At 53.0% G+C, this 27,906-nt stretch overlaps 1 protein-coding gene across 1 annotated transcript in view; it reads left to right on the top strand.

Annotated features, from left to right (window-relative positions):
- The first annotated feature begins 19,969 nt into the window (after positions 1–19,969).
- Positions 19,970–27,906, top strand: part of GRAMD4 (GRAM domain containing 4) — a 96,781-nt gene continuing 88,844 nt past the window's right edge. The window contains exon 1 of the mRNA XM_020977423.2: positions 19,970–20,050. Coding sequence (XP_020833082.1) covers positions 20,022–20,050 — 29 coding nt within the window. The 5' untranslated portion in view covers positions 19,970–20,021. The remainder of the gene's footprint in view (positions 20,051–27,906) is intronic.

Genomic DNA, 27,906 nt, shown 5'->3' with positions numbered 1-27,906 from the left:
ATTGTGACAGCCTCCCAAAGTTATCAGTGCTTTGATTTTATGTGCTTTAGATGGATAGATTATAGATACAGATATGCATTACTGCGGAGACATATGTGTGTAAGGTGTCCTACATGCAATTTAGACCTGTAGTCACTGAGTCTGAGAGATGCTTCACGTTGTATTAGCTCTACTTCATGTATTATTGATAGAAATTTTTGCTAAGTGGTGCCCGAAGGTGATTACCTGCTATGCTAGGTTAACCATCCCTCATGTCAGATGCTGGTATCATCTGATGCCATGCCGTACGATTCCAGATCCTAATTGTACCACAGCTTATTTTTCAAGGGCCTTCAAAATTCCTAGCTCAGGGAGGAATGTAAAATGGCTTTGAGAACCGATTGCCACCCTGGGATTTGTCATTCACAGAGTCAAGCATTCCCTCTCGTGAACCATAACAATCTTTGAGCCTGGATGGGGACTTGAGTCCTTAAAGAGTTACCATCTTCCAGAGACAGAGTCAGTAGGGACAGCAAAAGCTGAGCAGCTGCAGAAGCGGAGAGTCAGCCTGAGCAGTCCCAGTCCCACCTAAGACTTAATCAGCTGAAGTACCACAAATCAGCAATAAGGGTGACATCTGAAACGAGGGCTGAGCCACCTTAGAAAAGGGAGGGGTCAGGGCGGATCATTGGACCCTGTAAGCATCTGAAAACAGAACTTGGAATGAAGCTGCCAGTGGCATTTGCCTCTTGAAGGAAGTTTCCCCCAAAACATCAACTCTTTCTCAAGTTTCCCTTCCTTGTGTCTGTCCAATAACCGATGCTGTAATATATTCTGCTTACTTCTTTCACCTAAAAATTGCCTTTTTTTCTGATTTTTGCCTCAAACATAAAGAGGTGAGGGGTTAGCTAGAGGCACACAAAAATCAAAATCAGAGCACAGATCCAAAATGTTAGGAATGTTACTAACTGGGGGCTCTGAGCTATTGTGATTGTAGTAATAATTTTTTGGGTCTGATATAAAATTCCATTAAATAGATAAACCTTAAGGCCATCATGATATTTCCTCTTCAGCTAAAAGAATTCTAATCAAATATTTAAAGAGAAAATGGATAGGAGGAAGAGGATAGTATATCCAGAAAATATCATATATTTCACCATAGCCTCTCCCTCCCAGACCTGGGAGGATATGACTCTGCCTCTGTTGGGCAGGGAGAAGGAAACAGAAAGGATAAAGTTACCAGCCATTATTACAATGTCTATTACTGGACAGGCTGCTTGGGGAGGGATAGTTTGGGAAAGAACAGACCTTTAAAAAAAAATTAAACTCTTTGAGCCTGAGTTCTCTCATCTGTAAAATGGGGATAAACATTTCTGTACTACTTACCTCATGGGGTTCTGATGAAGAAGGTGCTTTGTGCCCTGGTGCCCTGGAAGTGAGGTATTTTTATTAACTTTTCTGAGCCTCAGTTTCCTCATCTGTAAAATGAAGATGAGAATATGTGTACTTCCTGTCCCATCCCAGGCAGAAAAACACTTGGAAAGTCTTAGTGCACCCTAGAAATATGACTCATTATTTTGGACATAAATAATAGTTTTTATTTATTTTGCTTGTTAAATGGCATTTTCAGTCAATTTTCTGCTGAAAGACAAGAGGGAAGAATTATTATTCTGAGTTCAATTTCATTTTATTTTCAGTTCCAAATGCATTCTCTTCTCCACGTCTCCCCTACTCATTGAGAAGGTAAGACACATAAAACCCATTACAAATATAGTCATGCAAAATCAATCTCTACATTAGTCATGTTCCCCCCCCCCAAAAAAAAACCAAATAAATAAATAAAGCAAGAAAAAAAAGAGGTAGAAAAACAAATATGCTTCAGTCTGCCTCTTTGTTCTTCAGTTTTCTATTTAGAGGCGAATAGTATTTTTCCTTGTGAGTCCTTTGGAATTGTGGTGGGTCATCATGTTAATCAGAGTGACTCAGTCTTTCACCATTGATTACCTTATAATGTTGTTGTTACTGTGTAAACTGTTTTCCTGGTTCTGCTCACTTCACTTTGCATCAGTTTATATGTCTCCTCAGGTTTCTCAGAAACTATCCTCTTCATCATTCCTTATAGAACATCCATAGTATTCCATCACAATCACATACCACAACTTCTTCAGCCATTTCCAAATTAATGGGTATCCCCTCAGTTTCCGATTCTTTGCCACCACAAATATAGCTGCTATAAATAGTTTTGTACAGATGGATCCTTTTCCTCTTTCTTTGATCTCTTTGGAGCATAATCCTAGTAGCAGTAATGCTAGGTCAAAGGGTGTACACAGTTTAATAGCTTTTTAGGCAGGGTTCCAAATTGTTCTCCTGAATGATTAGACTAGGTCTACCAAGAGTTTACCTGTTTTCCTACATCAATTCCATCATTTGTCATTTCCCTTTTCTGTCATAGCCAATCTTATGGGTGGGAAGTGGTACCTCAGAATCACTTCAATTTACATTTCTGTAATTACTAGTAATTTAAAGCATTTTTTTCATGTGACTGTTGATAGCTTTGATTTCTTCCTCAGAATACTGCATGTTCATATCCTTTGACCACTTGTCAGTTAAGGAATGGCTCTTATTCTTATAAATTTGGCTCCTTTCCTTATATATTTTAGAAATGAGACCTTTCTCAGAGAAAGCTGTTGCAAAGGTTTTATGCCAGTTTCCTGATTTTCTTCTAATATTAGCTGCATTGGTTTTGTTTGTGCTAAAAGGTTTCAATTTTATGTAATCAAAATTATCCATTTTCTCTCCCGTGAATTTCTCTCTCTTGTTTGGTCTGACCCTATCTACAGATCTGGCAGTCAATTTCTTCCTTGCTCCTCAAATTTGCTTGTGAGATCACCCTTTATGTGTAAATCAATACCCATTTTGAGTTTACTTCGGTATGAGGTCAGAGAAGTTGGTCTACACCTAGTTTCTGCCAGACTCCTTCCCAGTTTTCCCGGAGGTGTTTGTCAGATAGTGATTCTTGCTCCAGCAGCTGGGATTTTGGGGTTGGTCCAACACCAGGTCCCTGCGCTCCTGTGTTCTGCCATAGTGTGCCTCCAATCTGCTCTGATGATCTGATTCTCTATTTCTTACCCAGCACCAAACTGTTTTGATAATTACTGCTTTATTATATGGTGTGAGATCTGTACTGGGCACCAGATCTGCTTATTGTCAGTTTCCCTATCTGTAAAATGGGGGTTATTATCTGTTTTGCCTCAGGGTTGTGGAGTTATGGGTGGGGAGCTGTCATTCTTCAGGATTAGCAGTCAGCCAACAGAGCCCTGATGAGGAGCCAAGTCCCCCTCCCTTTCCATCTCCTCTGTGGCTGGGTGCTGGTTCCTATCAAGCAGGTACATGCCTACCCTGGCTCCATAGACAGGGCGGCTCCAGGGCACGGAGCTGTGGGGCCAGGCTCCCCAGGAAGAGAGGCCAAGGGGCTGGGGGAGGCAAACACGGAGCCTCCAGAGGAAAATTTGTCCAGGAAGATTCCAGGAGGAGCAGAAGGTGGAGACAGAGAAGTGCCCAGTGCTGAGCTCCCCTCTCCAGACCACCTGCCAGGATCACAAAGCACTTTCCTCATGGCACTGAGGTAGAGACTGGAAATTCAACATGGAATCCTGGAGCCAGAGCTGGCATGGGCCTTCGAAATCACTTCGTCCACTCCTCTCATCTTCCAGAGGGGCAAACTGAGGCCTCAGGAGGGAAAAGATCTTGTCAGGGTCATGAAGCAAGTGATCACCCAAGCCACCCTTGAATTCTCCAGAGGGGGAAACTGAGGTCCGGGGAGAGGAAGGGGCTTGTCGGGGCCATAGAGCCAGCACTAAGCCCCCTGCTCAGATCTTCTGACTTCCCATGACGGCAGAGGTTGTAGTGGTTACCATCACTCTAATTCTACACGTGGGAAAGCTGAAGTCCACAGAGGGGCATTAAGGTTAGGGTTGGGGCAAGGGATTTGTTCACAATCAGAAGCATGGCCATGCAGGATTTGAACTCAGCTCCTCTGAGTTTTCTCCGCCACATGGCTTTGCCAGCAGGTGTCCCCAGGTGTCTGAGTTAAGGCTGGGGGAGGCTCTTGCTCCCTGGGGCACCAACAGAATTGGGTGTGAGGGCCAGGTTCACTACCAAGGTCCCCTGTAGATAGGCGAGGGCTGGCCCAGAGGGTACACATCTGCAGGGTAGGTGGCTGCCTGGCCACAGCCCATCTCTACACACCCAGGGGAGCCATGCCAAAGTCAGGCATTCAGGAGAAACCCAGAACAAAGTCACCCACACCACAGACTCCTCCTGACCCGAGCCTTCCGACCTTCGCACAAAACTGTGGCACTACGCAGTCAGGAAGAAGAACAGAAGGAGCTTCTGGGGGTGACATAAAGGTTTTCCCCAAGTATCTGAGGACAAGGGGAAGGGGGGAGGGGTGAAAGGTCCCGACAGAATCTTTAGTTCACTGACACTTTAGGGTACAGGGTTTCCAGCAGCCAGAGGCCCCCTAGCTCTAAGCAGGGAGAAATATTTCCATCCCCAGACATTTCTAAGTGGCTGCTGCGTACCATGGAGGACACAGCATGGACAGGAGTGAGACAATCCAAAGACAAGACACATCACTGCTCTGGGTCTCAGTTTACCCATTTGTAAAATGAGGGGTTTGGCCTCAAAACCCTCTGATGTCTAAATCCACCACAATTGATCCTGAGGCTATGATCCCCACACAGAGTTATTCCTGGAGGGAGATGGGAGCAGAGAGTTTAGTTTATCAATCAGTTGATCAACATTTATTAAGCACTTACTGTATGCCAGGCACTGTGCTAAGCTCTACGGATACAAAAAGAGGCCAAAGACAGTCCCTGCCCTCAAGGAGCTCACAATCTAATGGAAGAGGCAAGAATCCAACATACGGAAAGCTCTAGACAAAGATAAATAGGAAACAACGGTGGGAAGGCTTCCTGGAAGAGGCAGGATTTTAGTTGGGGTTTGCAGGGAAGTCAGGAGGCAGATATGAGAAGGCAGAATGTTCCAGGCCTGAGGGGTAGTCAGAGAAAATGCCCAGAGCTGAGAGCTGGAGGGTCTTGTTCATGGAACTGCCTGGGGGCTGGGGTCTCAAGACTGATGCGAATGTGTTGGGGGGTAAGGAAGTTTAGGATTTTCACTAACTGGGAGCTCTGACAGTGGAGGGATGATGTGATAAGCCAGTTCAGGGAACAGGGCCTTGAACTCAGTAGAGACTTGGTAAATGTTAGTTGGATCAAACCTTCTCACTCCTAGGAGGCTTCAAGACACTGGCCTCCTTCAATCCCGGGGGCTACTTTGGTCCATTTTGGAGAAACAAAGCTGCCTGCCTACTTCATGCAGGCTCCTGGCTTCCTGAGCAGGCACAGGCCAGTTCTCAGTGGCCTGGAGGTGTTAAGTGGTTGGAGTTCATGCTGGGGTGGCCGAGGGGATGGAATCTCTTTCAAACGCCCCGCTCTGGGTAAGAGGATCTTCATCGAGCTTCCTGGGTAGGTAAGGAAGGCCTGGCCCAGCCCTGGGCTTGGCAGGGTGCCTTTGGGGGCAGGCTTTCCCATAGTAAATCACTGACCTTCCTTTGAGCACGCTGTCCCTGCAGGGCCTCTCTGAGGCAGGGGGACAGGTCTAACCTGCTTAAACCAGCGGCTTTGGGTTGGGGCTTTGATTGTTCCAGACCAGTGATTTCATTGTTATAGGGAACCCCCAGTGGGGGAAGGCCTCTGCCAATGCAGACTCCTACCTGCTCTGTACCTTGGGAGTCTCAGAGCAGCCTGGAGACCCATGAGGTTAAAGTGACCTGGCCAGGGTCACACAGCCAACAGGGAGAAGAGGCAGGACTGGAACCCAGGTCTCCCTGACTCTGAGACCTCTCAACCAGCTCCTGAGCTCCTCCCCGCCTTTCACTACTGCAGGCCAGAAAAGAGGACCCAGGGGGAAGGGGGATGTAAAGTGTTATAGAAACCAGGTGTTTCCATAAATGATGAAGAAATTGGGGCAGAGAGAGTGAGAGTCCCACTTCTTTGACCTGCTGTCTTTGGCTTCATGTAGGCAGGCATCCATGCCCACCTCCCCTTCAAGGCAGGCATCTTTCCTTACCTCCTCCCCCAGGCAAGGACCCCTCCTCACCTGCAGCCTCAGGGGCAGTGTGGTGAGCCGATGGAATGCTACGGAACCCTGGGTTAATCCGGCCTTGGGCACCTGCTAGTCTAGTTAGACTATCTGGGTGCTATTAGTCACCTCATTTAATTTTCCTGGGCTTCGTCTATAAAATGGAAGGGGAGTGGAATCAATGACCTCCAAGGTCATTGCTGTTCTGCAAATATGACCTGTCTCCTTTGGATCGGGTGTGCCCCCTGCCAGGAGTGCTGGGCCCCACCCCACTTTGGCTCCATAGCTTCCCTGGCTTCCTTCAAGACTCGGCCCAAAGACCACTTTGCAGGAGGCCTGTTCCAGCTCCCCTCATCCCCACCCCCCAGGTGCTGGTGCCTTCCCTCTGAGACCGCTTGCCCGCTACCCTACATATAGCCTGTAAGCACTGCTGTCTCCACCATTAGATTGCAAGCTCCCTGAGGACAGGGACTGTTTTGGCCTTTCTTTATATCTACAATGCTTCACACGGGGCCTGGCACATAGTAGGCGCTTAATAAATGCTTGCTGTCTCTGAAGGACAGTCATGCCGAAGAAGAGTCAGCCTTGCCTTGCTCAGTGGCAGAGGGAGACTCAGGTGCTATAGGCCAGACCTCCAGAATGGGGATCCCCAAATGGAATGGGCTAACCTCCTTGCCTGCAACCCAAGCTGTGTGTGTGTGCGCGCTTCCCCACGATGCCCAGCAAACGTTCCCTCAGCCCGTGTGCCAGCCAGATGGAGTCATGTTCTCCAGGCCGCCTCACCCCTCGCCCCAGCCTCGCTTCCCCTTGGGGATGCGGGTCTCCTTGAGGCGGCCACCAGGTGGGGCTGTTCCTCAAGCTACAGAGTCGGCCGCTGTACTCGGCGATAGACGCGGTTGGCTGCCGGGCTGGGGCCAGGCTGGTTGGGTAGCACCCCACCTGGGCTTGGGGAGGGGTGAGCCTGAGAGAGCAGTGAAGAGGCTTGGCTCCATCCTCAGGGACCAAGGACAGGCCCCTCAACGACATCAAAAATGAGGGAAAGGGTCCTTCCCAGGCTGCAAGTCAGGACACCTGAGTTCAGAACCAGCTCTGCCCCCACTCCTGTGTGACCTTAACAAAGTCTCTTCTCCACCCCGAGCCTACCTCGACTTCTAAGACTGTCTGGGGCGGTGTGCGGAGGGGACGGAGTGGTGGCCATTGGGTGCCACCGAGGGGCCAGCGCTGTGCTGGCTGCAAGGAAGAAAGAGGCAAGAACGGTCCCAGCCCTCCAGGATCCTAAAATCTGTCGGGGGAGGGGGAGGGAGTGTAACAACTTGTACAAGGTCACTAGAGAAGGAAGGGAACATTAACACCCGGAGGCTCAGAGAAGGCTTCCCAGGGACGATGGCACCCGACCTGAGCCTGAAAGGGAAGGAGGCGCCTCAGAGGCAGAGGTGAGGAAGGGGGTGCATTCCAGGCACAGCGGTGCAAAGGCAGCAGGGGATAGGAAGTGAAGGCTGGCGAGCAGCCGGAAGGTCAGCTTGACTAGAGAGAGAATAATGTCCGATCAACTTGGAAAGGTCAGCTGGGGCCAGACCGGGAAGGGCTTTGTACGCTTGACTGAGGAACACTTGTGTTAGATCCAGAGGCAGTGAGGAGCCATGGAAGGGATTTGAGCTGGGGAGTAACATAGACTTGAGCCGATAAGAGAATTCTCTGAAAATCATAACGTTCTTTGCTGATGTGAGGGGTCGCTATTACTGACGATGGTAATTCATCGAGAAGCCCGAGAGGGGCTAACTTCTCCTAGGGCCTGGGGATCAGTTCCCTCCTCTCCTCTAGCGCTGGGCCATGTTTGGGCACGGTATAGTTGGCAGGGCCAGCAGGTCCCCACCTCTGACGCTCTTGGCCAGGTGGCGGTGGGGAAGTCACCTCCCTTCAAGGGCCTCCGTTTTTTTCAGTCCGGAAGTGAAGATAATTCAATTCAACAAACCTGCATTAAGCGTGCACTCGTGCCAGGCACTTTGTTAAGCTGGGGATGCAAATACAAGTAAAAACAGAGACAGTTCCCGACCTCAAGGAGCTTATAATCTAATAGGGAGGGCAAGGCGCAAAAAGAAGCAGAAAGGGGGCCTGGCACAGGTACGGGGGGGGGGAAGGGGCGCTTGATGGTGAAGTCCCAAAGCCTGCTGGGATGTATAGAGGAAAACTGTGCCAAGCCCCTCCTTAAACAGAGCCCCCCCCCCTCAGTCTATGGCCCCGCCCTCAGTCGGAAGGGCGGATCAGAGGGGCGGAGGAGACTGATTGGGCCCTCCAGGAGTTTGTCTTGTTGCGTCTTGAGGCTTAGCGACAATAAGTTCCTGGGGAAGGAAGGAGTGATGTCCTGGAGCAGCGGAGCTGACTCCGTGGGATGGGGGAGATCCTGGCCCCTGTCCTGGGGCCTGGCCATGTCTTCTCTCGGAGGTGCCTGGGAGGGGCCCTAACCTGACAGGGATGACTGCTTGGCTTTCTCTCTGTGGCACTCAAGTAGACACTGGCATTTCTTCGTTTTGCTCCGGCTTCTGATGGAGCCAGCACTTCTAGAGAGGAATGTGCTGAGCCCTCCGAAGCAGGCGTAATGATAAGTGCTAGGAATACAGAAAAGGACAAAAACTACCACGCTCCCGGGGGGGGGGGAGGGGAGGAAGAACCCGACATCCCTGCGCAAACAAGATCTGTGCCGGATAAATGGGAGGTGATCCCAGAAGGAAGGAGCAGGGTCTAGAGCGAGGAAGGAGAGGCGGTGTCTTGTGGGACTCAGCCAGGAGACCACTGTCACTGGATCGCAGAGGACACCGAGAGGAGTGAAAAGTCAAAAAGCTGGAGGGGTGGGGGGGCTTGGGATCTCAAGAGAGGTTTTTGGATTTGCTCCCGGAGGCTAAAATAGGGAGCCCCTGGAATTTACTGAAAGGGGGGTGACATGGGGGTGACACCATGGCTTTAGGAAAATCACTCCAGTGGCTGGATGGAGGATAGCCTGGAGGGAGGGAGACCTGAGGTAGGCGGACTCCCCAGCAGCTATTGCCATGGTCCAGGCTGAGGTGATGAGGGTCTGCCCAGGGGGGTGGCAGTGTCAGAGGAGAGACGGGGGCATATTGGGGAGATGCTGCCGAGGGGAGATGGACAGACTCTGGCAACAGCTTGGATATTGGGGGGGAGTGAGGAGTCCAGGATGACTCCTGGGCGGCGGAATGGGAGGAGGGTGGAGCCCTCCTCAACAGTTAAAGGAAGCTATGAAGAGGAATGAGGAAGAAAGCTGATGAGTTCCATTTCGGACCTGTTGGGTTTACAGGGCACGTGGCTTGAGCTGTCCACACACTTCGAGTCGCAAGCCTGGAAGTCACCGAGCAGAATTTCTCTCACCGCCCTCTCTAAATGATTCCCATCAGGTGCTTGGCTGAAGTTCCTCTCTCACTCCACTGGCCTGTGCTGGAATGTTGGATTCCAGACTGGCTAGGCATGTGAGTCAGACACGGTCCCAGACCCAGACACGGGTCTGACGCCGTGGGCCAACCCCAAGGTCTTTCCTCGGGTGGCATCATCTGCCTGGATCCTCTGCGCCAGTCACTCTATTCTCTCAGACTGAGTGAGGGCTGGGTCTCAATAGGCTGCACTTTCTATGGATTGGTTCAGTCCCTCTGCCTTGGGCTTTTGTTGTTATTAAACATTTGGCATGGTCAGCTATCTAGTCAGAGGCCCTCTCCGGTAGCCTGTAGAGCTCCCTGATGAGGCTGCGGAAGCCCAGACTTTGGCCTTTTCTGGTGCCTGGTACTGAGGAGTAACAGGAATTCCTCTGTGCTTCCAATGACCCGGTCAAACAACTTACGTGTGACCCAAGATTCTCATAGTTAATCGATGCCCCCATCCTAAAGACATTTACAAAAAGAAGGAGGAAAAGAAAAGCAAGGGAAAGTCTGATCCTCTCTCTATGGGATTTAGGGACCTGAGTGGGCCAGTAGTCACCCCCTCCCCCTCAGGTGAAGAGCTAAAAATTCTGAGAGAAAATTCCTCCATGATTCCTTCAGCACAAAGGGCAGCCCAGCTAGATGCCTGGGCAAAACCTTTCCACTCAGGGCGCATCAAATGTCTTTCACACATAGGCAGCTGTTGCCACAGAGGATAGAACACTGGCCCAGGAATCAGGAAAACCAGAGTTCTCAAGTCTATCCTCATACATTTACTAGCTGTGTGACCGTGGGCAAGTCACTTAGCCCCTTTCTGCCTCAGTTTCTTTGACTGTAAAGTAGGGATCCTAATAGCACCTACCTCGGGGCTATTGTAAAGATCAAATGAGATAGTAATGTATAGTAGGCACAGTGCCTTGTACACAGTAGGTATTCCCTTATTCTCATGTAAGGCAACCCCCCTGGAGGGCCAGGCAAAAAATTTCTTTGGATATTTTCACTATAGGGCACTTGAATTCTCCCCAAACAATCCCTACCAATGCACAGGGGAATCCCAGTGGAGTTTGTAACTCATCCCTCACTAGGACAAGCAGGTTAGCTTTAAAAAACAAAGCCAGAAGAGCCCTAAAGAGGGACAAGATTCCCTAAAAGACAATAAGCATTGGAGCTGCTAAGGAAGGGTTTCTGGGCCAGCAGACTAATCTTATCTGATGGACCTCAGGTCTATGAGATCTCAGGCAAGTGAGTGATCTGAACCCAGGGGACAAAGAAGGCAAGGGCTCTGGGGCAGCTTAAACAGAGCAAAGAAGAAAAAGGAACATTTATGAGCTATTCACAACTAAATAGGTAGAGAGCAATTGGCTCACTGTGGGCAAAAATAAAACATTATCAGTGTTAGGCACCCAGACCTGCAAAGCAGAGCTTGGAGAAACTGGTCCTACTTAGAAGGAAATATGTCAGAAAACAGGTTCTCTAATTACAGCTTAAAATAAAAGAAAAAATGTCATTATTTTTCATTTAGTGGATTCCTGAAAATTAGAGTATCCAATAAGAAGAGAAGATGAGGAGGTGATGAACTCCAGAGATATGAAGAATTTCTCCAGTGGGTCCTTGTAAATGTTGAGGGTCCCAAATTACCCAAAATGAAACCCCCCTTCCCTCTGTGGAGTTTGAGGGTGTGGATGGGGGAGGAAGCCATGAATGCTCCATATGGTGGGCTTGTGATGTTTGGGTCAAAAGGAATCCTTTTCCTAGTAAGAGACAGCTCCAGCTGCTCAAGATGGGGGCAGCTTGGTACCTGTGCTCTGTGCATACAAAGAAGCATCCAGAAGACTTGTGCCACTTAATGAGATACTCTTAGTAGCAGTGACCTCTTAAGAGCTTGCCTGCACTGACCTTTCCTCCCTGGGAGGTGGCCGAAGTAACATCAGTGCTGACCTCTCCCCCAAATACTCACAGTTGGGGCTGACCTGGAGCCAGAAGGCAGCTCAAATGGCAAGGGAGAGGGATTTCTTGGGCTATGGACTTCTTGATGGAATCCATTTGGATCTAGGCAGGAGGAAGGAGCTTCTCTTTATTCCCCACCTGCATCTTTGCTGAAGGTCTTGAAGCTGGTACAGAAAGAGACAATATTCCCTTTGGGTGCCTGGCTATGAGGAGATGCAATCTCAGACTTCTTCCTGTGGAAAAGTGTGAGGAAAGTCATAGCAGAAACCTTGGTATCTCTGCCAAATTTGAGTGTCCCAGAAAGCCAGGTAAGGAGGGAAGTAACCCTTCCCATTGGTCCAAGTACAACTGGCCAGCCAAGAGATCTTTTCTTGTGCAGCCCAAGTCCCTTTGGAAAGAAGGAGTGGGTGACGGCTCTCCTCCTGGACCACTCCCCACAAGATGAATTTTTTAAATATATCAAGGACAGAAAATGTTTTTTGAACTACCTATGTATATATGCAGGAAAGTCTGGGGCTCAGGACCTCTGTCTGTCCAGGTTTCCAGCTCACAGGATTCATGGTAGGGCTAGGGGCCAGAGTGGGAAGAGCATCTCTCTCCTCCCCTCACTCACTTGCCTGGTTCTCTGTCTTTAGAGAACATGAGAATTCAAAAGGGCAGGGGGACACCAAGAGAGCGGGCATCCTCAAGATGGGGGATACCTTGCAAAGGCGTGGTGGCAGGAGATCAAACACATGGAGAACATTCAGTAGGGCAGTGAGCAGTGATGTCTCCAGCTGCTTCCCAGAGGAGCTCACCATCCACCTGGAGTGAATCTGCCTCCCTCTGAGCACACAATGGAGGTTAGGCCAACGAGTTCCTCTATCTAACTAATGCATCGGTATTTAGCTTTCCCTTCCACTATTCTATAAGCAAGCCTCCTCACCACATAATTCTGCCTTCAGTAGTAAGAGGCCTCCTCAGGCAGCCGGCTGGGACCAAGGCAGCCCTAAGTGATGGAGACGCCATTAGAATCTGGGGCCTCTCCATGTTCATTGCTCCTCAGCGAGGAGCCCAGCATTAGAAGACAAACCAAAGCCAGCATCCTGAGGCCAGAGATTGCCTTTGACTCCCCAGCATGCTCCCGTGGGCCAGCAGTAGTTCTGGTCTCTGCTGGGGCCTCCCTGTATACAATCTCACCCACCAGGCTGCCTTTGTGTCAGTCAATGAACAAAGGTGCTCTTGGTGCTCAGGTCCTGCATCGTGGGCGAGACAAGGACTCACAGAATGTCAAGACTGGGATGAGTTTTAGAACAAAGAATGGCAGAGCTGGGAAGGACCCTAGATGGGGAGCTCGGATTGGTGGAGCTGGAAGGGGGCCTTCGAGCGGGGAATGTCTGAGCTGAATGGACCTTAGACTAGAGAATCGTCTCTGTCTCAGTCTCTCCCTCCTTCTCCCTTTCTCTTTCTCTCTCTGTCTTTATCTTTGTCTCTGTTACCTTGTATTACTTTGTGTCCACTTTGTATGGTCAATCCTCAGCATTCACAAGTTTGACTTTCATGACTTCAAGCATTGGCATGACTTTTTAGTAACCTCATTTTCACTTTTGCAATGGTTCTTGTGTGCATTCATGGCTATGCAGAGGTGCAATGCACAAGTTTGTGGAGTCCTACTGGGCACTTCCCTGGTCTTGTTCAACCTATGAGCTCCCCGGGCATTGGTTGAATATTTTCATTGTTTGCCTTTAAAACTCAAGTTTTGTGTTTCAGTTATGCCCCCAAAGTTTAGCGCAAGCTTGCCCTTTGGGCTCTAAGGCCAGTCTTGCAAAGTCAGTGATGGGGCTAAGTGAGAAAATCAAGGAGCTAGATAAATTTCGGGTAGGCAGCTGCTGTCAGCCTAATCAACCAACTGTCTAGAGACACAGAGGCTGCCAAGCCTATCACTTCAGCCTCAAGGTTAAATGTCACTTCACCCCTGCTATGCTCCCATACTCCAAGACCCTTAAGGATCTCAAAGGGCACACAAAGCAGATGTTACTGATGGATTATTCCAAGCTGGTGCATCCTTTGTGATCTTTATCGCTACATACCAGCCATGGAGCACAGAGTGTTGTAGGTGATAATGAGACCTTGCCAGTCTTGGTATATTACAACAGCAGTGAATAAGTCCCAAAAAAGTCTCCCTTGATTTTCAGAGGGCAGCCAAGGTAGAGAGGTTTACACTAGTATAGTATACAATATGACTCCCTCACACCACCATCTGACACAGTGGAAGGTAAGATTCATTTGTGATAGCCCACTCACGCCCACCAGGGTTCCCTCAAATTGTCCTCCGGGGGATGCTTTGATTCTTTGGAGACTGTGTTCAGGCAAAAGAAATGAGAAAAGCCGAAGATTTGTGGACCAGGAAGAAGACATGCTCAAGTATCATGAATACTTTCTTCAAGAGGAGATTGGAGGCCCTAGGCATGGTAAACCCTGAATAACACTACTGCAAGACAGGGTGAGCATGGGACTTAGAGTCTGAAAGAGTGCAGTTCAAAACCTGCCTCAGACACTTACTAGCTGTGTGACCCTAGGTAAGTCACTTCCCTTCTCTGATGCTCATGCTTCTCCTTTGTAAAATGAAAGCACTGGACTTGATGACCTTTCCAGCTCTAAGTCCTATGGACATCATTAAGAAAAAATGGCTACATTTTAATGAACAGAATCCGACTGTTTCTGATGGGGAAGTCATGTTTGAATCAGCTCTAGAGATCAATATCAAGACCAAAATAAAAGGAAGAATGAAAACGAGAAGCCTGGCAAGCACACGAGGCAACTCCAACCTGACCTATTCAAACATACTTCTGATTCTGAAAATAATATAGGAATAAAGGAGCAGATATTGACACAGACTATCCCCATTTCCTAAGGAAGTTTAAACTATGTAAATCGGTCACCACAATGAGAAGACTCAGGGGATCTGTGATTGCTATTTATAAGTATTATATATTGATATGCTATCTATATATTATATATGCTATCTATGTTATTGATCTATATGCCATCTACGCATTACATATCTATATGCTACCTACATGTTATATATCTATACATTATGTTATATATCTATATGCTATCTATATGTTATATATCTATACACTATCTATATGTGATAAATCTATATGCCACCTATAAGGATCTATAAGGATGAGACATGTTCAGCTTGGCCCCAGGAGAAGAAATAGAAACTCTAAATGCAAGTCACAGGGTGACAGGTTGTGGCTTGATATAGAGAGATGGGCATTCCCATTGAGAAAGGTCTTCAAGTCAAGGTAAATGACTATTTGTTCAGGGTGCTGCAGAGGGGATTTCTGCCTGGGTATGTGTTAGAGTAAATGGCCTTCCAACTCTGTCCAGGTCTAAAATTGCACAGCCTTCTGTGAGAGGTGGCAGAGGGGAGGGCCAGGTCAGTGGCAGCCTGGGGTTATTTTTAGGGCTCTCTTGTCTCTGATGGGAAGTTGGGGTAGCCCAGGACTGTAGTTCCCATGAAACAGAGGAAGCAGCTGGGCAGAGTCGTGGCCAGACCCGGGAGAAGAGGTGACCAAGGTCCAAGGTTTTGGCTAAAAACAGCAGAGTCCCCAGGCTCAAGCGAGTGACCAGCCTCCTGGGGCCCCAGGGAAGCAGGGCTCAGCGGCTCTCCAGGGTGACTGAGGATACCGAAGCATCTCTCAGCCCCTGGTCTGAGACTGTCACTCCAGCCCATCTCCATAAGTCCTGTTAAGGATCCACTAGGGTCTCCCTGAGAACCAGGGAACAGGGACCGAGAGCCGATAGTCCCAGTGGAAAGAGGAGATAGTCCCCTGTTAAATTATCAGAGATCAAGGAAGGATGGGAGGGAACATTCAGGAGTCAGCTTTTCCCCAGGTCCAGATGGATTCCATGCAGACAGTGAGTCTGGAGGGAGGGCAGGAAGGGGAAGGATTATTTCATTCCATCTCATCCAATGGAGTGCCATAAGCATTTGCTAAGCACCTACTGTGTGTGCAAATGTCTGGAGGCAAGAGAATAGAGGGCATGAGCAGGGCCCAGACAGTTGTCGCTTTGGAGGAGTGCTGTGTGCTTAGGGGGAGTAATGAGAAATAAGTCTGGACAGGAAGGTGGCACAGATTTTGGAATGCTGAGCAGCAGAGTCTGAGTCTTATTTAGCAGGGAAATGGGTTTGGGGCAGGGTGGTACAGCTGTGCCTGTGGCATCCTGGTAAAGAAGGTAAGAAAGCCTGACTTCCCCAGCCCAGCTCTGACATTTGCTGGGTCTGTGGCCCTGGGCAAATCACTCCACAGTTCCAAACCTCAGTCTCCCCATCTGTCAAATGGAGACCTCACCCCTTCTCCTCCCCAAATCCTTCCTTTTGCCTGCTAAGTAAAATGTAGTTTTTAGACAATCTGTGAGGCCCCTTGCCAGCTCTGGCATCTTAGGATCCCACGGCTTTCTATGGCGATATAAATTCTCCCACATGCGGCGAGTCGAAGGAGCTGGGGTAGGCAGGGCTGCCACTGGAGACAGGCCAAGGACTTTCCACCTGCTGCCACACTCAGGGGAATCAAAACCTTGTCCTCCCTTCTCTCTCTTTTCTCTCTCCCCTTTCCCTCCCTTCCTCCCTCCCTCCTCTCCCTCTTTTTCTCCCTCTTTCCCCTCCTCCCCCCACCTCCAAGCCACATCTAGGTGGAGAAAAGTCAGCAGCCCTGAGAGTCATTGTACTTGAGCCATGGATAATTTGCATTAGAATTTGGATAATTTGCATAGAATTTGAATAAGGTGCCCTAAACTGGCTGTCAGTGCCCTGGCAAGTTTCGTGTTAGAATAATTTATGGATTCCCTGGTGGTTTTCATTTTTTTATAATTTGTCTCTTTTTCTCTACTTCTCTACTAGCTCTCCCTGACCTGAAGCCCTCATGCCCACAGAGGGGAGACAGTAAAGGTAGTGAAGGAGGCTAATTGGAAGAGCTGCTGAAAACACTTTGCCCAGGTTGGCAGCCACTGGACTCGGCGGCCTCCAGGGCCTTCTAGCCAGAACCCCTGGGCCACCCCTGGCCTTAAGATGGAGCCTGGAGCCCTTTGCCCTGTTATCCAAGTGCTGGCTGACCCCTCGGAACCAACATCGGGTCAGAGCAGGGAGGGACCTTAGAATACAAGACACAGAACTTCAGAGATGGACAAGTTCTTAGAACACTCTCAAGAAGGACTGGGAACTGGAAAGGATGTTAGAACACAGAAAATAGAATGTCAGAATGGGAAGAGACCATAGATCACAGAAGGTCAAAGCTGGGAGAAACTTTGGGCATAGAACATAGGATGTCAGAGATAAAGGAATGTTGGAATACTGAACATAGATATCAGCACAGGAAGGCTTTTTAGAACACAGAAACGTCCAGTCTGGAAGAAAGCTGAGAACAAGGAATATCAGAGCCAGGAGGGAGCTCCTAAGAGAGACTGTCAGATGCTGTCAGGGGCAGCACCAGCATCTTTTCAGCTGTCTGACCCCCCCAGAGGCAGGACATCCTGCAGTCTACAGAAGTACCATCTTATCTGCCATGAAGTCCTGCCCAGGTCTCCCTCTTCTCATGGCCAAGACCTTGGCATCCCACAGTCTCTGCCCGATGAGCACATGAGCTCTGGGCAAACCTGCCAAGCTAGAAAGGCCTGAGGCTGGGCCTGGGCTCATCTGAGAAGGTCTCCTGAGAGCCAGTTCAGCTAAATACATGGACACTTGTCAGGCTGACCACCACACCACACGGTGAGTTTTTTGCCACAGAAGTCCCAGAAGGACCATCTCCCAAGGTATGGAGGGAGCTTTTTCCAGGGCCTTTCACTCCCAAAGCACTTTCCTCCCACCCCCTGCAGGCTCACTAGACCCATTTTACAGAAGAGGAAACACAGAAAGCAAACATCCCAACTAAGGTCACACAATCACGTAAAGATAAAAAATAAGTCATCCTGTCCTTTCCTCAACTTGCTCCCAGGCTAGGGGGGAGTTCAGGCACCTGATGAGAAGGCTGCTTTCAAGGCTGACCCCAATGAGTGTACCAATGTAGAGATAGAGGGAAGATTAGTGGAGGTACCAAGGATTAATTGATGGAGTTGGGCTGGGCCTTGCAAAGGAGGGAGCTGGGATGGGGTGGAGGTGGGGAGGAGTCCAGGGAGAGGAAGCAGAATAAGGAAGGCCCACAAGCTGAGCAGTCCACTTGAGCCAATCTGTGGATGGGCTGTAGGGAGTCAGGAAAGGTCAGCAGAGGCCAGGAATCAGAGGGTCCACAGGTCCAGCTAAGGAGTCTGGGCTTGACCATGCAGGGATATCATCAGAGCTGCCCTTGTGGAAGATTAGAGGCTAACAGAGCCCCAGAGAGAACAACTTAATGAATTATTTAGTAGAATCCATGGTAGTCTCTAGTGGAGTGCCCCAGGGATTGGTCCTTGGCCATGAACTGGTGAGTGTTTACATCAACGATTTGGATGAAGGTATAGACCATATGCCTTCATGTTTGTGGATAATGTCAAGCCTGGAGGGATAAGAAGCATATAGGATGAAGGAGCCAGGACTCAGAAAGATCTCAACAGGTGAGAAGACTGAGCTGTCTCTTAAGACTGTAATAGGAATGAGTGTGAAATGACCCCTGTGAGTTAAAAGGCTTAACTGTGTGAGGACAAGATGAGGGAAATGTGGGGGGACAGCAGTTCACATAAAGGAGATCTAGGGGGGTTCAGCAGACTTCTTCAGATGGATAAGAGCCAGCAACATGCCAAGGCCGCCCAAAAGTTAATGGCATTTCTGAACTGAGAGGCCGGGTGTCCAGAAGGAAGCAGAGCTGAGCAGCCTGGGTGTGAGGAGATGGGAGAGAGGGGAAGGGGAGCCAAGATGGCCTGCAAGTCTTGGAGGGCAATTATGCCACCTCTTGTTCTGCCTGGTCCCAGGGGCACAGCCAGAAGCACAGGAGAGCTTGGGACTCAGTGGAGGCTGGTGGGGGGCTCCCCCTTTGGTGAAGCTGGAGACAGCGTCAGCTTCTCTGAGGTGTGCCTAGCTTGGAGATGCTGGGCTTGGAGGGGGGGAGGCCCAGAGCAGGAAGGCTGGTCAGAAAGCTACTGCCAAAGGGAAGAGGGCTCATGAGGAGGCTCTGGGGGCTAGGGGAACCCAGAGGAGGGAGAGCTGAGGCTCCAGGGACTGTGAAGGAAGAGCCCAAACCCACGGTCTTGTGGCTGACAGGGGGTGGGGGAGAGGGGAGATGAGGCCGGGCTTTTGAGCAGGGTTCTCGGTGCCATCAATGGAAATAGGGATTGGCTTGGCTGGGCTGGTCCCCAGGGTTCTAGGATTCCAGGTAGGAGAACCCAAGTAAGTTTTCTTCTGTCTCTGTTGGTCTCCTCCCTGAAACCCCTGACCAGGCTTCTGGTAACCAACGGTGCTTAGGGGTGTCTGGGGGGCTCCCCAAGCTAAACTGTGGCAGTGAAGCCAAAATCCTTGGCCATTTATTAGCTTCGAAAAGATTGGGCAAGATGGCTCCTTGGAGCCCTGAATCTCATCATCACGGCTTTGGCTCCTGATCCCCCAAGGGAAAGGAGCCCGACTTCCACTGAGGGCAGGGCAGGGGGTGGGAGGCACCTCGGACAGCTCCTCCAGGCCCTCCCCCCCCCCCCGGCAAGACTAGAAACAAAGCTTAGGTCTTGGGGGAGCAGTGGAGGTCTCGGAGGAGCAGTGGGCATGTCGGGGAGCAGTGGGGGTGTCGGGGAACAGTGGGGGACAGTCCTGCCCCGCCAGGTGGGTGCCCATCAGCATCCCCGCCTGGCTGGGCCGCTCCTCCCGTGGGGTGGGGGTAGGCCTCCAGTAGCATGAGGTGAACACTCTCTACCCCAGGCTCCTCCGGAGGCCCACGGGGGGGGGGGGAGAGCGCGCGTGCGTGTGTGCGAATGTGCGCGTGCGTGCCCGACCCCTCCAAGGGGAAGACCAATGGCGGAGGCGGTGGAGCGGCGTTCGCGGAGGGGGCGGGGCGCACTCTCTGCCCCAACGCGCCTGCGCCGCCTCGCCCCCACCAGCCGCGGTCCAGACTCGGGAGGAGGGGCCGGAGAGAGGGGCGGAGCTCGGGAGGCGGGGCGATCCAGCCTCACCCCCTTCCCCTCGCTCGCCGCGCGCGGTCCCTTTAAGGAGAGGCGACGGGGGCGGGCCGGGGGCGGGGCTGCGGCTGCGCGGCGCGGGCCGGGCCGGGGCCGGGTAGCTGGAGGCCGTGGGGCAGGCGGGCGGCCGGGTTGGACGCAGCTACGATCCCGCGCAGACCCTGCTGGCACGCGGGGCCGGGCCCGGCCTGGGCAAGAGCGCGGAGGGCAGCCCGGGCGCGGCTCCTGTCTCGGCGGCTGCTGCGGCTGCTGCTCCTTCTGCGGGCGGCGGCGGCGGTGGGCGCGGGGCCGTGCGGGGAAGGGGGGCGCCGGGGCCGCGGGCTCGGCTCGGCTCAGGGCGGGGGGGTCCCCGCCCCCAGCCCGCCCTCTCCCCCCCGCCCCCCCAGCCGCCGCCGCCGCGCGTGAATGAAAGTTGGCTCCGATCTCTGCGCAGGGTAAGTCCGCGCCGCCCCCCGCCAGGCCCTCAGTCCCCTCCCACCCCCTCTCCGTGCCCCCCCCCGGCCGGCCCTTCCCACGCGGGCACGCACATGGGCACACGCGCGGACCCCGCGCAGTTGGAGCCTGGCAGGGGGCGCGCATCCACCGTCGGGGGCCGCAGCCTCTGTGCCAGCCGCCTGCTCCCCAGGGGTGCGCGTGGGGCCCCCGGTCGGGGGGAGCAGGGGGTACTCAAGGACGCCGGCCAGCGTCCATCCCGACCCTCCCCTCGGCCCCCCAGCTGCCTTTGTGCGCCCAGGTTCGGCCCCGAGGGTCTGGGATTGGGGCTGTGCTGGCAGCGTCTCTGCAGAGGGGAGGGCCGGCCAGACCCTCCTCCGGCCGGCCAAGACCCCCACCAAGACCCTCCCAGCCTGCTGGACCCCCCCCAGCTAGCCAGGACCCCCTAGCCTGCCAGACCCCCGTCACAGCCGGCCAGGAGCCCCCAGCCTGCGCCCCAGAAGGGGCAGCGGCCACATGGAGCGTGGCCTGGGAGTCTTGGGGCTCATTAGGAAGAACTAAGGTGGTGGGGAGCAATGATTAGGCGGCTGCTGTTTCCCCAGCACTGCCTCTAGGGCAGGGGGAGAGAGCCAGCTTAGCCGGTCCCAGGCTCTCGGACAAGGGCCGGCGCTTTGCCCCAAGGAGGCCTGGATGCAGCGGGTGCTTTTTGGAAGACTCAGACATAGTGCGGCCCCCGGAGCTCACAGGGCAATCACAACGTGCTCTGCAGGACAGACGGGGGTTGTGGTCCTCAGCTGCCATTTCCTTGAGCTGGGGGGACCTCGGGCACTCTGCCGATGCAGCTCAGGATTTTGGAGAGAGTTAATCCCTCAGTAGTCAGCAAGCATTTATTAGATACCAACTGTGTGCCAGGCAGGAGCAGGGAGAGGAGGGTGAGGGGCTGGCCCAGGACAGTCAGAGGCAGCCCTTAAACCCAGGCTGGTTCTCTGTTCCTATGTTAGGCAGGCCTTTAGGTGAATGAATTAATTTGGTTTCCCTCCTCTGGGTCAGAGGAGTGGGGAGGTCCTTTCAGACAAAGGAATCTGGGCAGGCTTCCTGAAAGAGGTGGCCTCTGGACTGGGCTTCAGTGGGAGGGGAATGTTCCAGGCCCAGGAAGAGCTTGGAGGCAGGACAGCTAGGGCACACTGGGCACAGGGGAGAGTAGTAGGTGGGCCCCAGCCCCTGAGGCCAGGCCGAGCAGTGAGCATCGCTCTGGAGGGAGACAAGGGGGAAGTGGAGGAAGGACCTCGAGGAGGAGGAAGCCTGTTCTGTGTCTCATCAGCGCTGGCCTTTGAGGCCCCTTCCAAGTCATTTAAAGAAAAGTCACCGCAGGTTCAAGTGGGAGGGTGCTGGCTGGCTCACCTGCCTCTCAGAGGCCTGGGAGTGGGGCCCTGGGGCAGAGGTGACAGACAGTTTGGGGACTCTTAGTGGCTGGAGGTGACAGGTGACTCGGTGGTGAGCCCGTCCCTTCCAGCCGCCATCCACACTCGTTAGAGCCCTCCATGCCCGCTCCATTGGGCGAGCTTGGCCACAGAGCTGGGAGGGGGAGATGGGCTCTTGCATTCTGCAAGAGGAGGAAACTGAAGTCAGAGCCCCCAAGAGAGCCAGGGGCAGAGCCAGGCCTGAGACTTTCACATCCTGCCCTTGATGCTGTGGTTCTCCTGGGAGCCCAGGGGACGGTGAGGCTCCCCAGAGAAGGGGAAACAGGGTCAGACGAAGTCGGGGAAAGATGCTGTGTAGCCTCAACAAAGCCCTGGCCTTGAGGGCCTTGCAGGGACCAGTGGAAACAAATCCTAGAAACACAGCAAGATGGTAGAGAAGGGAAAGGACCTTCAAGTTCATCTGGTCTGAGTTACAGATGAGGAAACTGAGGCCAGGAGAGGTCATGGGACTTGCCCAAGGGCATGGAATGGGAAAGGGCTGAATGGAGATGAATCTCTGGCCTCCCACTCTGACTCCTCTGCTCGGAGTCCTCCTCCGTTCCCGTTTCTGAAGTGCTCTCAGCCCCAGCCAGGACCTTTCGTATGGGGGACTGTGCCGGGGGTGGGGGGAATCCTTAAATGAGGATGAAAAGCCCGGGGTGCAGAGAGCGGCATGGGCAGGCCTGCTGGCTCCTCCGAGGGCCCTATCTCCGAGGCAGCAGCGCTGGTCCCCGCTGTTGGACAGCTCTCATCCTTGCCAACTGATTGGCCTTCCTTCTGACTTTGGGGGATGTGAGATGGCTCGAACATGTGCCTCCTCCACTGGCTCAGCACGCCCTCCTCCTTTCTTCATTCCGGGAAATCCTGGTCAGTGCTTTCCTGCAGCTCCGGCGTGCCCGGAGCCCTGGGAGCCTTTCCCTTGGCCTTTGGGATGCTGCCAGGAAATCCGCCTTGGGATGTCACCCATTCTCTATACCAAACTGCTCCAACCCCCTCTCCAGGCACAAATAGCCTCGATAAAGTCATTTGTAAAGTACTTTTTTTAACGAACAAATATTGGTTTTCTCACCCTGGAAGAAAAGAAAAAGAAAATCTTTGTGATAAACAGGCAGTCAAACAGTCCTTGCATTGGCCGTGTCCCCACATCTCGGTTCATCAGCTCTCTGTCAGGAGGTCGGGAGCGCAGCTCATCAGTAGCAATACTGGAATCACGATTGGCCCGAGTTCTCGCGAGGGCTTTAGAATCATTTGTTGTTGGATTGTAAAGGGTTCGCCCGGTTCTATTCGTGTCGCTTGACAACAGTTCATCCAAATCTTCCTTCTGTTTCTCTGAAGCCATCCCCTCCACAACCTTCTGTGGCTCCCTGTTGCCTTCAGGAGAAAATGCAGTTCCCTCTGCCTGCTCCAACCTTGCTCCCGCCTTCCCTCCCTTAGCTCACCTTTCTCACTCTCTTGTCTAGTGAGATTGGGCCGCTGGCTGTTTGGACCTTGGCATTCCCCATTCTGTGCTGGAACAGTTGTGCCAGGCTATAGGGGGCCCTCCCTCCTTAGCTCAGGTGCCACTGGGAAGCCTTCCCAGATTCTTTCCCTCCTTCCTCAGCATATCGTTTGTTTGTCTGTATAGCGGAGGACTTGTTTGACCCTCTCCGTGTAGCGGCTCATCTGAGTTGGGCTCTGGGTGTTTCTCGTCCCATTTGTTTGTCTGCTGTGGATGGCAAGACCCATTTCTTTCCCGGTGCTATGAGCTTCCCTGAGGAATGTCCTGGGAGTTGGTACAGGGTCTGTTGTCAGGAAATGGGGCTTCTGGAAAGCAGGAGCTTGTGGGTGAAGAGGGCTCTCCGTGCCAGCAGCCGTCCCAGCCTCTTTACGCTGCTGGCTCTGTGGCTGCATCCGTCATAGCATCTCATGGGATATTGTCTTAGATTGGGCAGACATCAATGCTTTCTGTGCTGCTGCCTTGAGAAGCTTGCTTTCTCTCTCCAGGTTCTGGTTGCCAGGGTCTGGAGAATGGGTTACCTTGTGAGGAGAATGTAAAAATGAATTTTTGTGTCCATGAGGATGAGGCACAATGTGGTCCTTCTGTCCCGGGCAGCCCCTGACTCTCCTGGCTGGGTGACCCTGGGCCAGTCACAGACCTCCTCAGGGCTTGAAGGAAGTCTCTGAGCCTGGGAGAAGAGGAGGTGCCGAGCTCCAAGGCAGGCATCGGCTCCCCCCGGGATTGCCACCAGCCCCCTTGTTTCTGTCTGGCATGGACGTAGTGGTGAATGTATTGTGGCCTTCATCAGCCCAGAGCTCCCGGGGGGCAGGGCTGGCTCGACTCTGCCAGTGTCCCCAGGGCCTGGCACACTGGGGGTAGCCCCAGCCCCAGTCTTCCTCTAAGGTGGTCACCTCCTGAGGGCAAAGAAGGCATTCTTTTTTTATTTCCACCTTTCTCTAGCAGTTTCTTTATCTGGAAAATGGGGATAGGAATGCCTCTCAAGAATGTTGTAAGGGGCAGTGTGGTACAGTGGGTAGGGCACTGTCACAGCTTCAAATACTGCTTCTGCCAGTGGCTGGCTGTGTGGCTGTGGGAAGGCTGCTTCCCCACTCCGACTTGGTTTCTTCATCTTGAAAAGGAAGGCAGATAATACCTTAGTGCCTTCCTCACTGAATTGTTATGAGGATTCGATGAGGTCATGGGCAGAGTTGGGGGAAGGAGCCACTTTTGGAGCCCAAGGTCCTGGGTTCAAATCCTACCTGCTGCTTACTCCCATGTGATGGGGCCTCATGTTTCTCCTCTGTAGCCCCTGAGCTCCCAGTCTGTGCCCCCGTGATCCTGGGCACCTCAAGGCCTCAGAAAGGCTCCAGCCGCTTCCTCTTCCTTGTCCTCACTGCTGAAGCAGCCCCTGGGGCTGGGGGCTCTGCCCTCAGGAGGGGCTTAATCAGTGCCAGGCAAGGTGAGCCCTCTGGGCAGGGCAGCCTCTGGAAGGCCTCGGGGGCCTGGGTTGGTGTTCCCAGCAGACACAGGCAGCCGGCGGGAGGGACAGTGCCATTTTTCCAATAAGAAGAAAATAGAAAGCACCCTCCCCACCTGTCTGCTCTGTCAGGGAGGGGCTCATGGAGCTTTTCATGGACTGCTAATCACTGGCACCTCCTCAGCACCAATGTTAGGTGGGCATGCTGGCATCGTCACCCCAGGATGGTGACAGCTTGGAGCTCAGGGGTGAAAGCTTCCTGCCTGGGAGAAGCCCGGGTGCAAGGAGCAGGCAGCGTGTGCGTGCGTGCGTGTGTGTGTGCGTGCGCGTGCATGCGTGTGTGTGTGCGCGTGTGTGTGTGTATGCATTCAGCAAAGATCCCCAGTATGCCCCACAGGGGGCCCCAGGATCCCAGCATGAAATTAGGGTTCTAAGGGGCCTCAGGGGCCATTTGGGCTAGGCCCTCCTTTTTATAAATGAAGAAACTGAGGCCCAGGGTCAGAGTAAGTGTCAGAGGCAGGATTCGAAACCAGATCCTTGGACTTCAGAGTTTGGGCTCATTCCACTGAACCATTTACCCTCCTTCTGTGCCTCTTTTTTTTTCCTTTTTTTAAAAAGCAATTGGGGTTAAGTGACTTGCCCAGGGTCACACAGCTAGTAAGTGTCAAGTGTTTGGTCCAAGGTCAGATTTGAACTGAGGTCCTCCTGACCCCAGGGCCGGTGCTCTATCCACTGTGCCACCTAGCTGCTCCCCCTCCTTCTGAATGTGGGGTGGAATCATGAGATCAGGCCTAGAGCTGGACCAAAAGGCTGCGTTACCCAGTCTTTTCCTTTTACATTGGGGGAAACTGAGGCCCAGGGCCATGACATGAATTACCTAAGGTTGTGCAGTAACAGGATTTGAACCGAGATCTTTTAACCCTCATTTTGAGAAGCCCCCCAGAACCTTGGGTAACCTCAGTGTGGAGACAGCATCCCCCGTCCTGCTTGGACACTGCCAGCACGCTTGCTGAGCCCAGGGTCCAAAGGTGAGCTTTGTGGACTTTGTCTCACTGCTTCCTCCTTGTCACCATGACTGCACCTCATAGCTTACGCACACGTGGTGTTCAGACCGCAGAGCCCTTGACACACATGCTCTCATTTGATGTGGCTAAAACAAACAGTAGGAGCCCCAGTTTTGAATGCAGGGTCACACAGTCACCGGGCCGAGCTGGGCACTTGATCTCAGCCTGCTTCTCTCCCGTCTCTCCACATGCCCCTCCTGGGCCTTGGGAAGAAGGTGGCCTTGAGGACAAGACAGAGAGAGGCTCTGGAGAACATGCTGGGCACGGGGTTTGGGTACCGAGTCCCCCGTGTCCCACCCTGCCCCCTGGGAAGGCCTGGCTGTCAGCCCAGACTGGAGGTGGGTCTGGGGGTTTGCTAGGCAAGGGCCCCCCAGCAGTGCTGGCCCAGCAGGGAAGGGAGCAGTGGACATCCTGTCTGAGCTGTGCCTTCCTTCCTTTCCTCCTGGCCCAGGGGCCTCCTCAGAGCCTAGTGTGGTCCAGGCCCAGAGCTGGTGCTGGCGGATAGACAGAGAGGCCCCAGGCCCTGCGGCATGCAGCTTTCAGTCTAGTGAGGGTCACAAGGGGAGAGGGAGAAAGCTGAGAAGGGAGAGATCACTTTCAGCCTGGGCGGGGGGGGGGCCTGAATTCATAAATCGAGATTTAGAACCAGACGGACCTGAGGTAGCATCTGAGCCCAAGCCCCTCATTTGTCAGAGCAGGAAACTGATGCCTGGAGAGATTTTACAGGCTGACACCCAAGAGGCTGGGAGGAGGCTGAGAGGAGGCCTGGCCAGCTTCTCCATCCCAGGGAGCTCTCCTCACAGTCCCCATGGGAGGGCCATGGCGTCCCCAGGCCCATTTATCACAGGAGTAAACCACTGCCAGCAGCTGGAGGGGACAAAAGGGGCCCTGAAGGGACCCTAGAGTGGGGAATGTCAGAGCTGGAGGGGCCTGAGCACAGGGGATGGCAGGGCTGGGAGGAGCTGGAGAACAGGGGATGTCAGAGCTGGGAGGGGCCTGAGCACAGGGGATGGATGGCAGGGCTGGGAGGGGCCTGAGAACAGGGGATGTCAGGGCTGGGAAGGGCCTGAGCACAGGGGATGTTAGAGCTGGGAGGGGCCTCAGAGACCATTTGGTCCAAACTCCTTCTCTTCCATATGGAGAGCTTGGGGCCCAGAGAGGCAGAGTCATCAGCCCAAGGCCACACAGCTGGGCAGCGGGCCGGCTTGGCTGGAGCTTCGCTTTTCCTCGTCTCTCACCCTTGGCCTGCCTGTGATGCTGGGCTGCACTTGCTGGGGTTTGGTGCTGAGGGCTGTGAGCTGATGACTCAGTGACAGGCTTCCTTTGCTGACTGAGACCAGCTTTGAATGAAGAAGAGAGCTGAATCAAGTTCTCTGACTGTAAATGTAGGGGTGTTTCCCCCTTTTAGGGAGGCCTGGAGCAGAGGACAGCCAAGCAGGTGCTGCCTTTGCCATCTGGGCTCTGGGTCTGGGGCCAGGGCCAGGAATCTCTGGGCCTGGGGATAAAGGCATCTCCAAGCTTTGGAACAGGGGTGTCTGGGAGGCTGGGGGGGCCTGGGGACTGCAGGGCGAGGAGGGGCTTGGGGAGCTCCCCAGCAGGTGCAGGCTGTGGGCCTCCTCCACTGGAGCTGTGACAGCAGGCTCACTCCCTGCCCCGCCAGCGGTCAGGCAGAGTATAGCCCATGCCCTGAGGGATGGGTGGGTGGGCTCCTCCCAGGCCGGGATGCATGGAGGGCACCAGCCAGATGGTAGAGAAGGCGGCTCCCAGGACCGAGACCCTGGCTTTCCTGGGCTGTAACTACTGACCAGGTTCTGTTCTCATGGACAGGAACAGGCTGTCATTGTACACAGATGCTTTGAGGTGGCCCCAAGGCAGGCTGGGAGCATTGCAGAGGAAGAGAAATGAGCTGCTTACAAAGTGGCTGGAAGTGAGGAGGAGGAAGGTTTTTATGTGAGCACGAGAGCTTTGGCCTGAGCAGGCAGGCCCCTTTGAGAATGGGCAGGGCACCCTCCTTCTGCCTGGGGGGGACAGGACTGGAGCAGTTGGGGCAGGGGCCCAGAAGCCAATCAGGCTGGATGTCAGATGTTTTGTAGCCATTACATCTGTCCCAAAGTGGAACAGGGTCTCTTGGGAGGTGGTGAGCTCCCCATCATTAGAGGTCTTCAAGCAAATGTTGGGCAGCCTCCCCTTTCATGGGATGCTTCAGGTGGGAGGCAGCATGATGCAGGGGAAAGAGCCCTGGGGCTAGAGTCAGAGGGCCTGGCTTCGAATCTCAGCTCTGACACTACCTTCGTGACCTTGGGCAAGTCACCTCTCTGGACCTCAGTCTCCTGATCTGTAAAATGAGGGGGCTGGGTTAGATGACCTCTCGGGCCTCTTC

Source organism: Phascolarctos cinereus, unplaced genomic scaffold (genome assembly GCF_003287225.1).
Source record: "Phascolarctos cinereus isolate Bilbo 61053 unplaced genomic scaffold, phaCin_HiC Scaffold_1;HRSCAF=81, whole genome shotgun sequence".
Classification (NCBI taxonomy): Eukaryota; Metazoa; Chordata; class Mammalia; order Diprotodontia; family Phascolarctidae; genus Phascolarctos; species Phascolarctos cinereus.
This window is presented reverse-complemented; position numbering and strand designations above follow the sequence as displayed.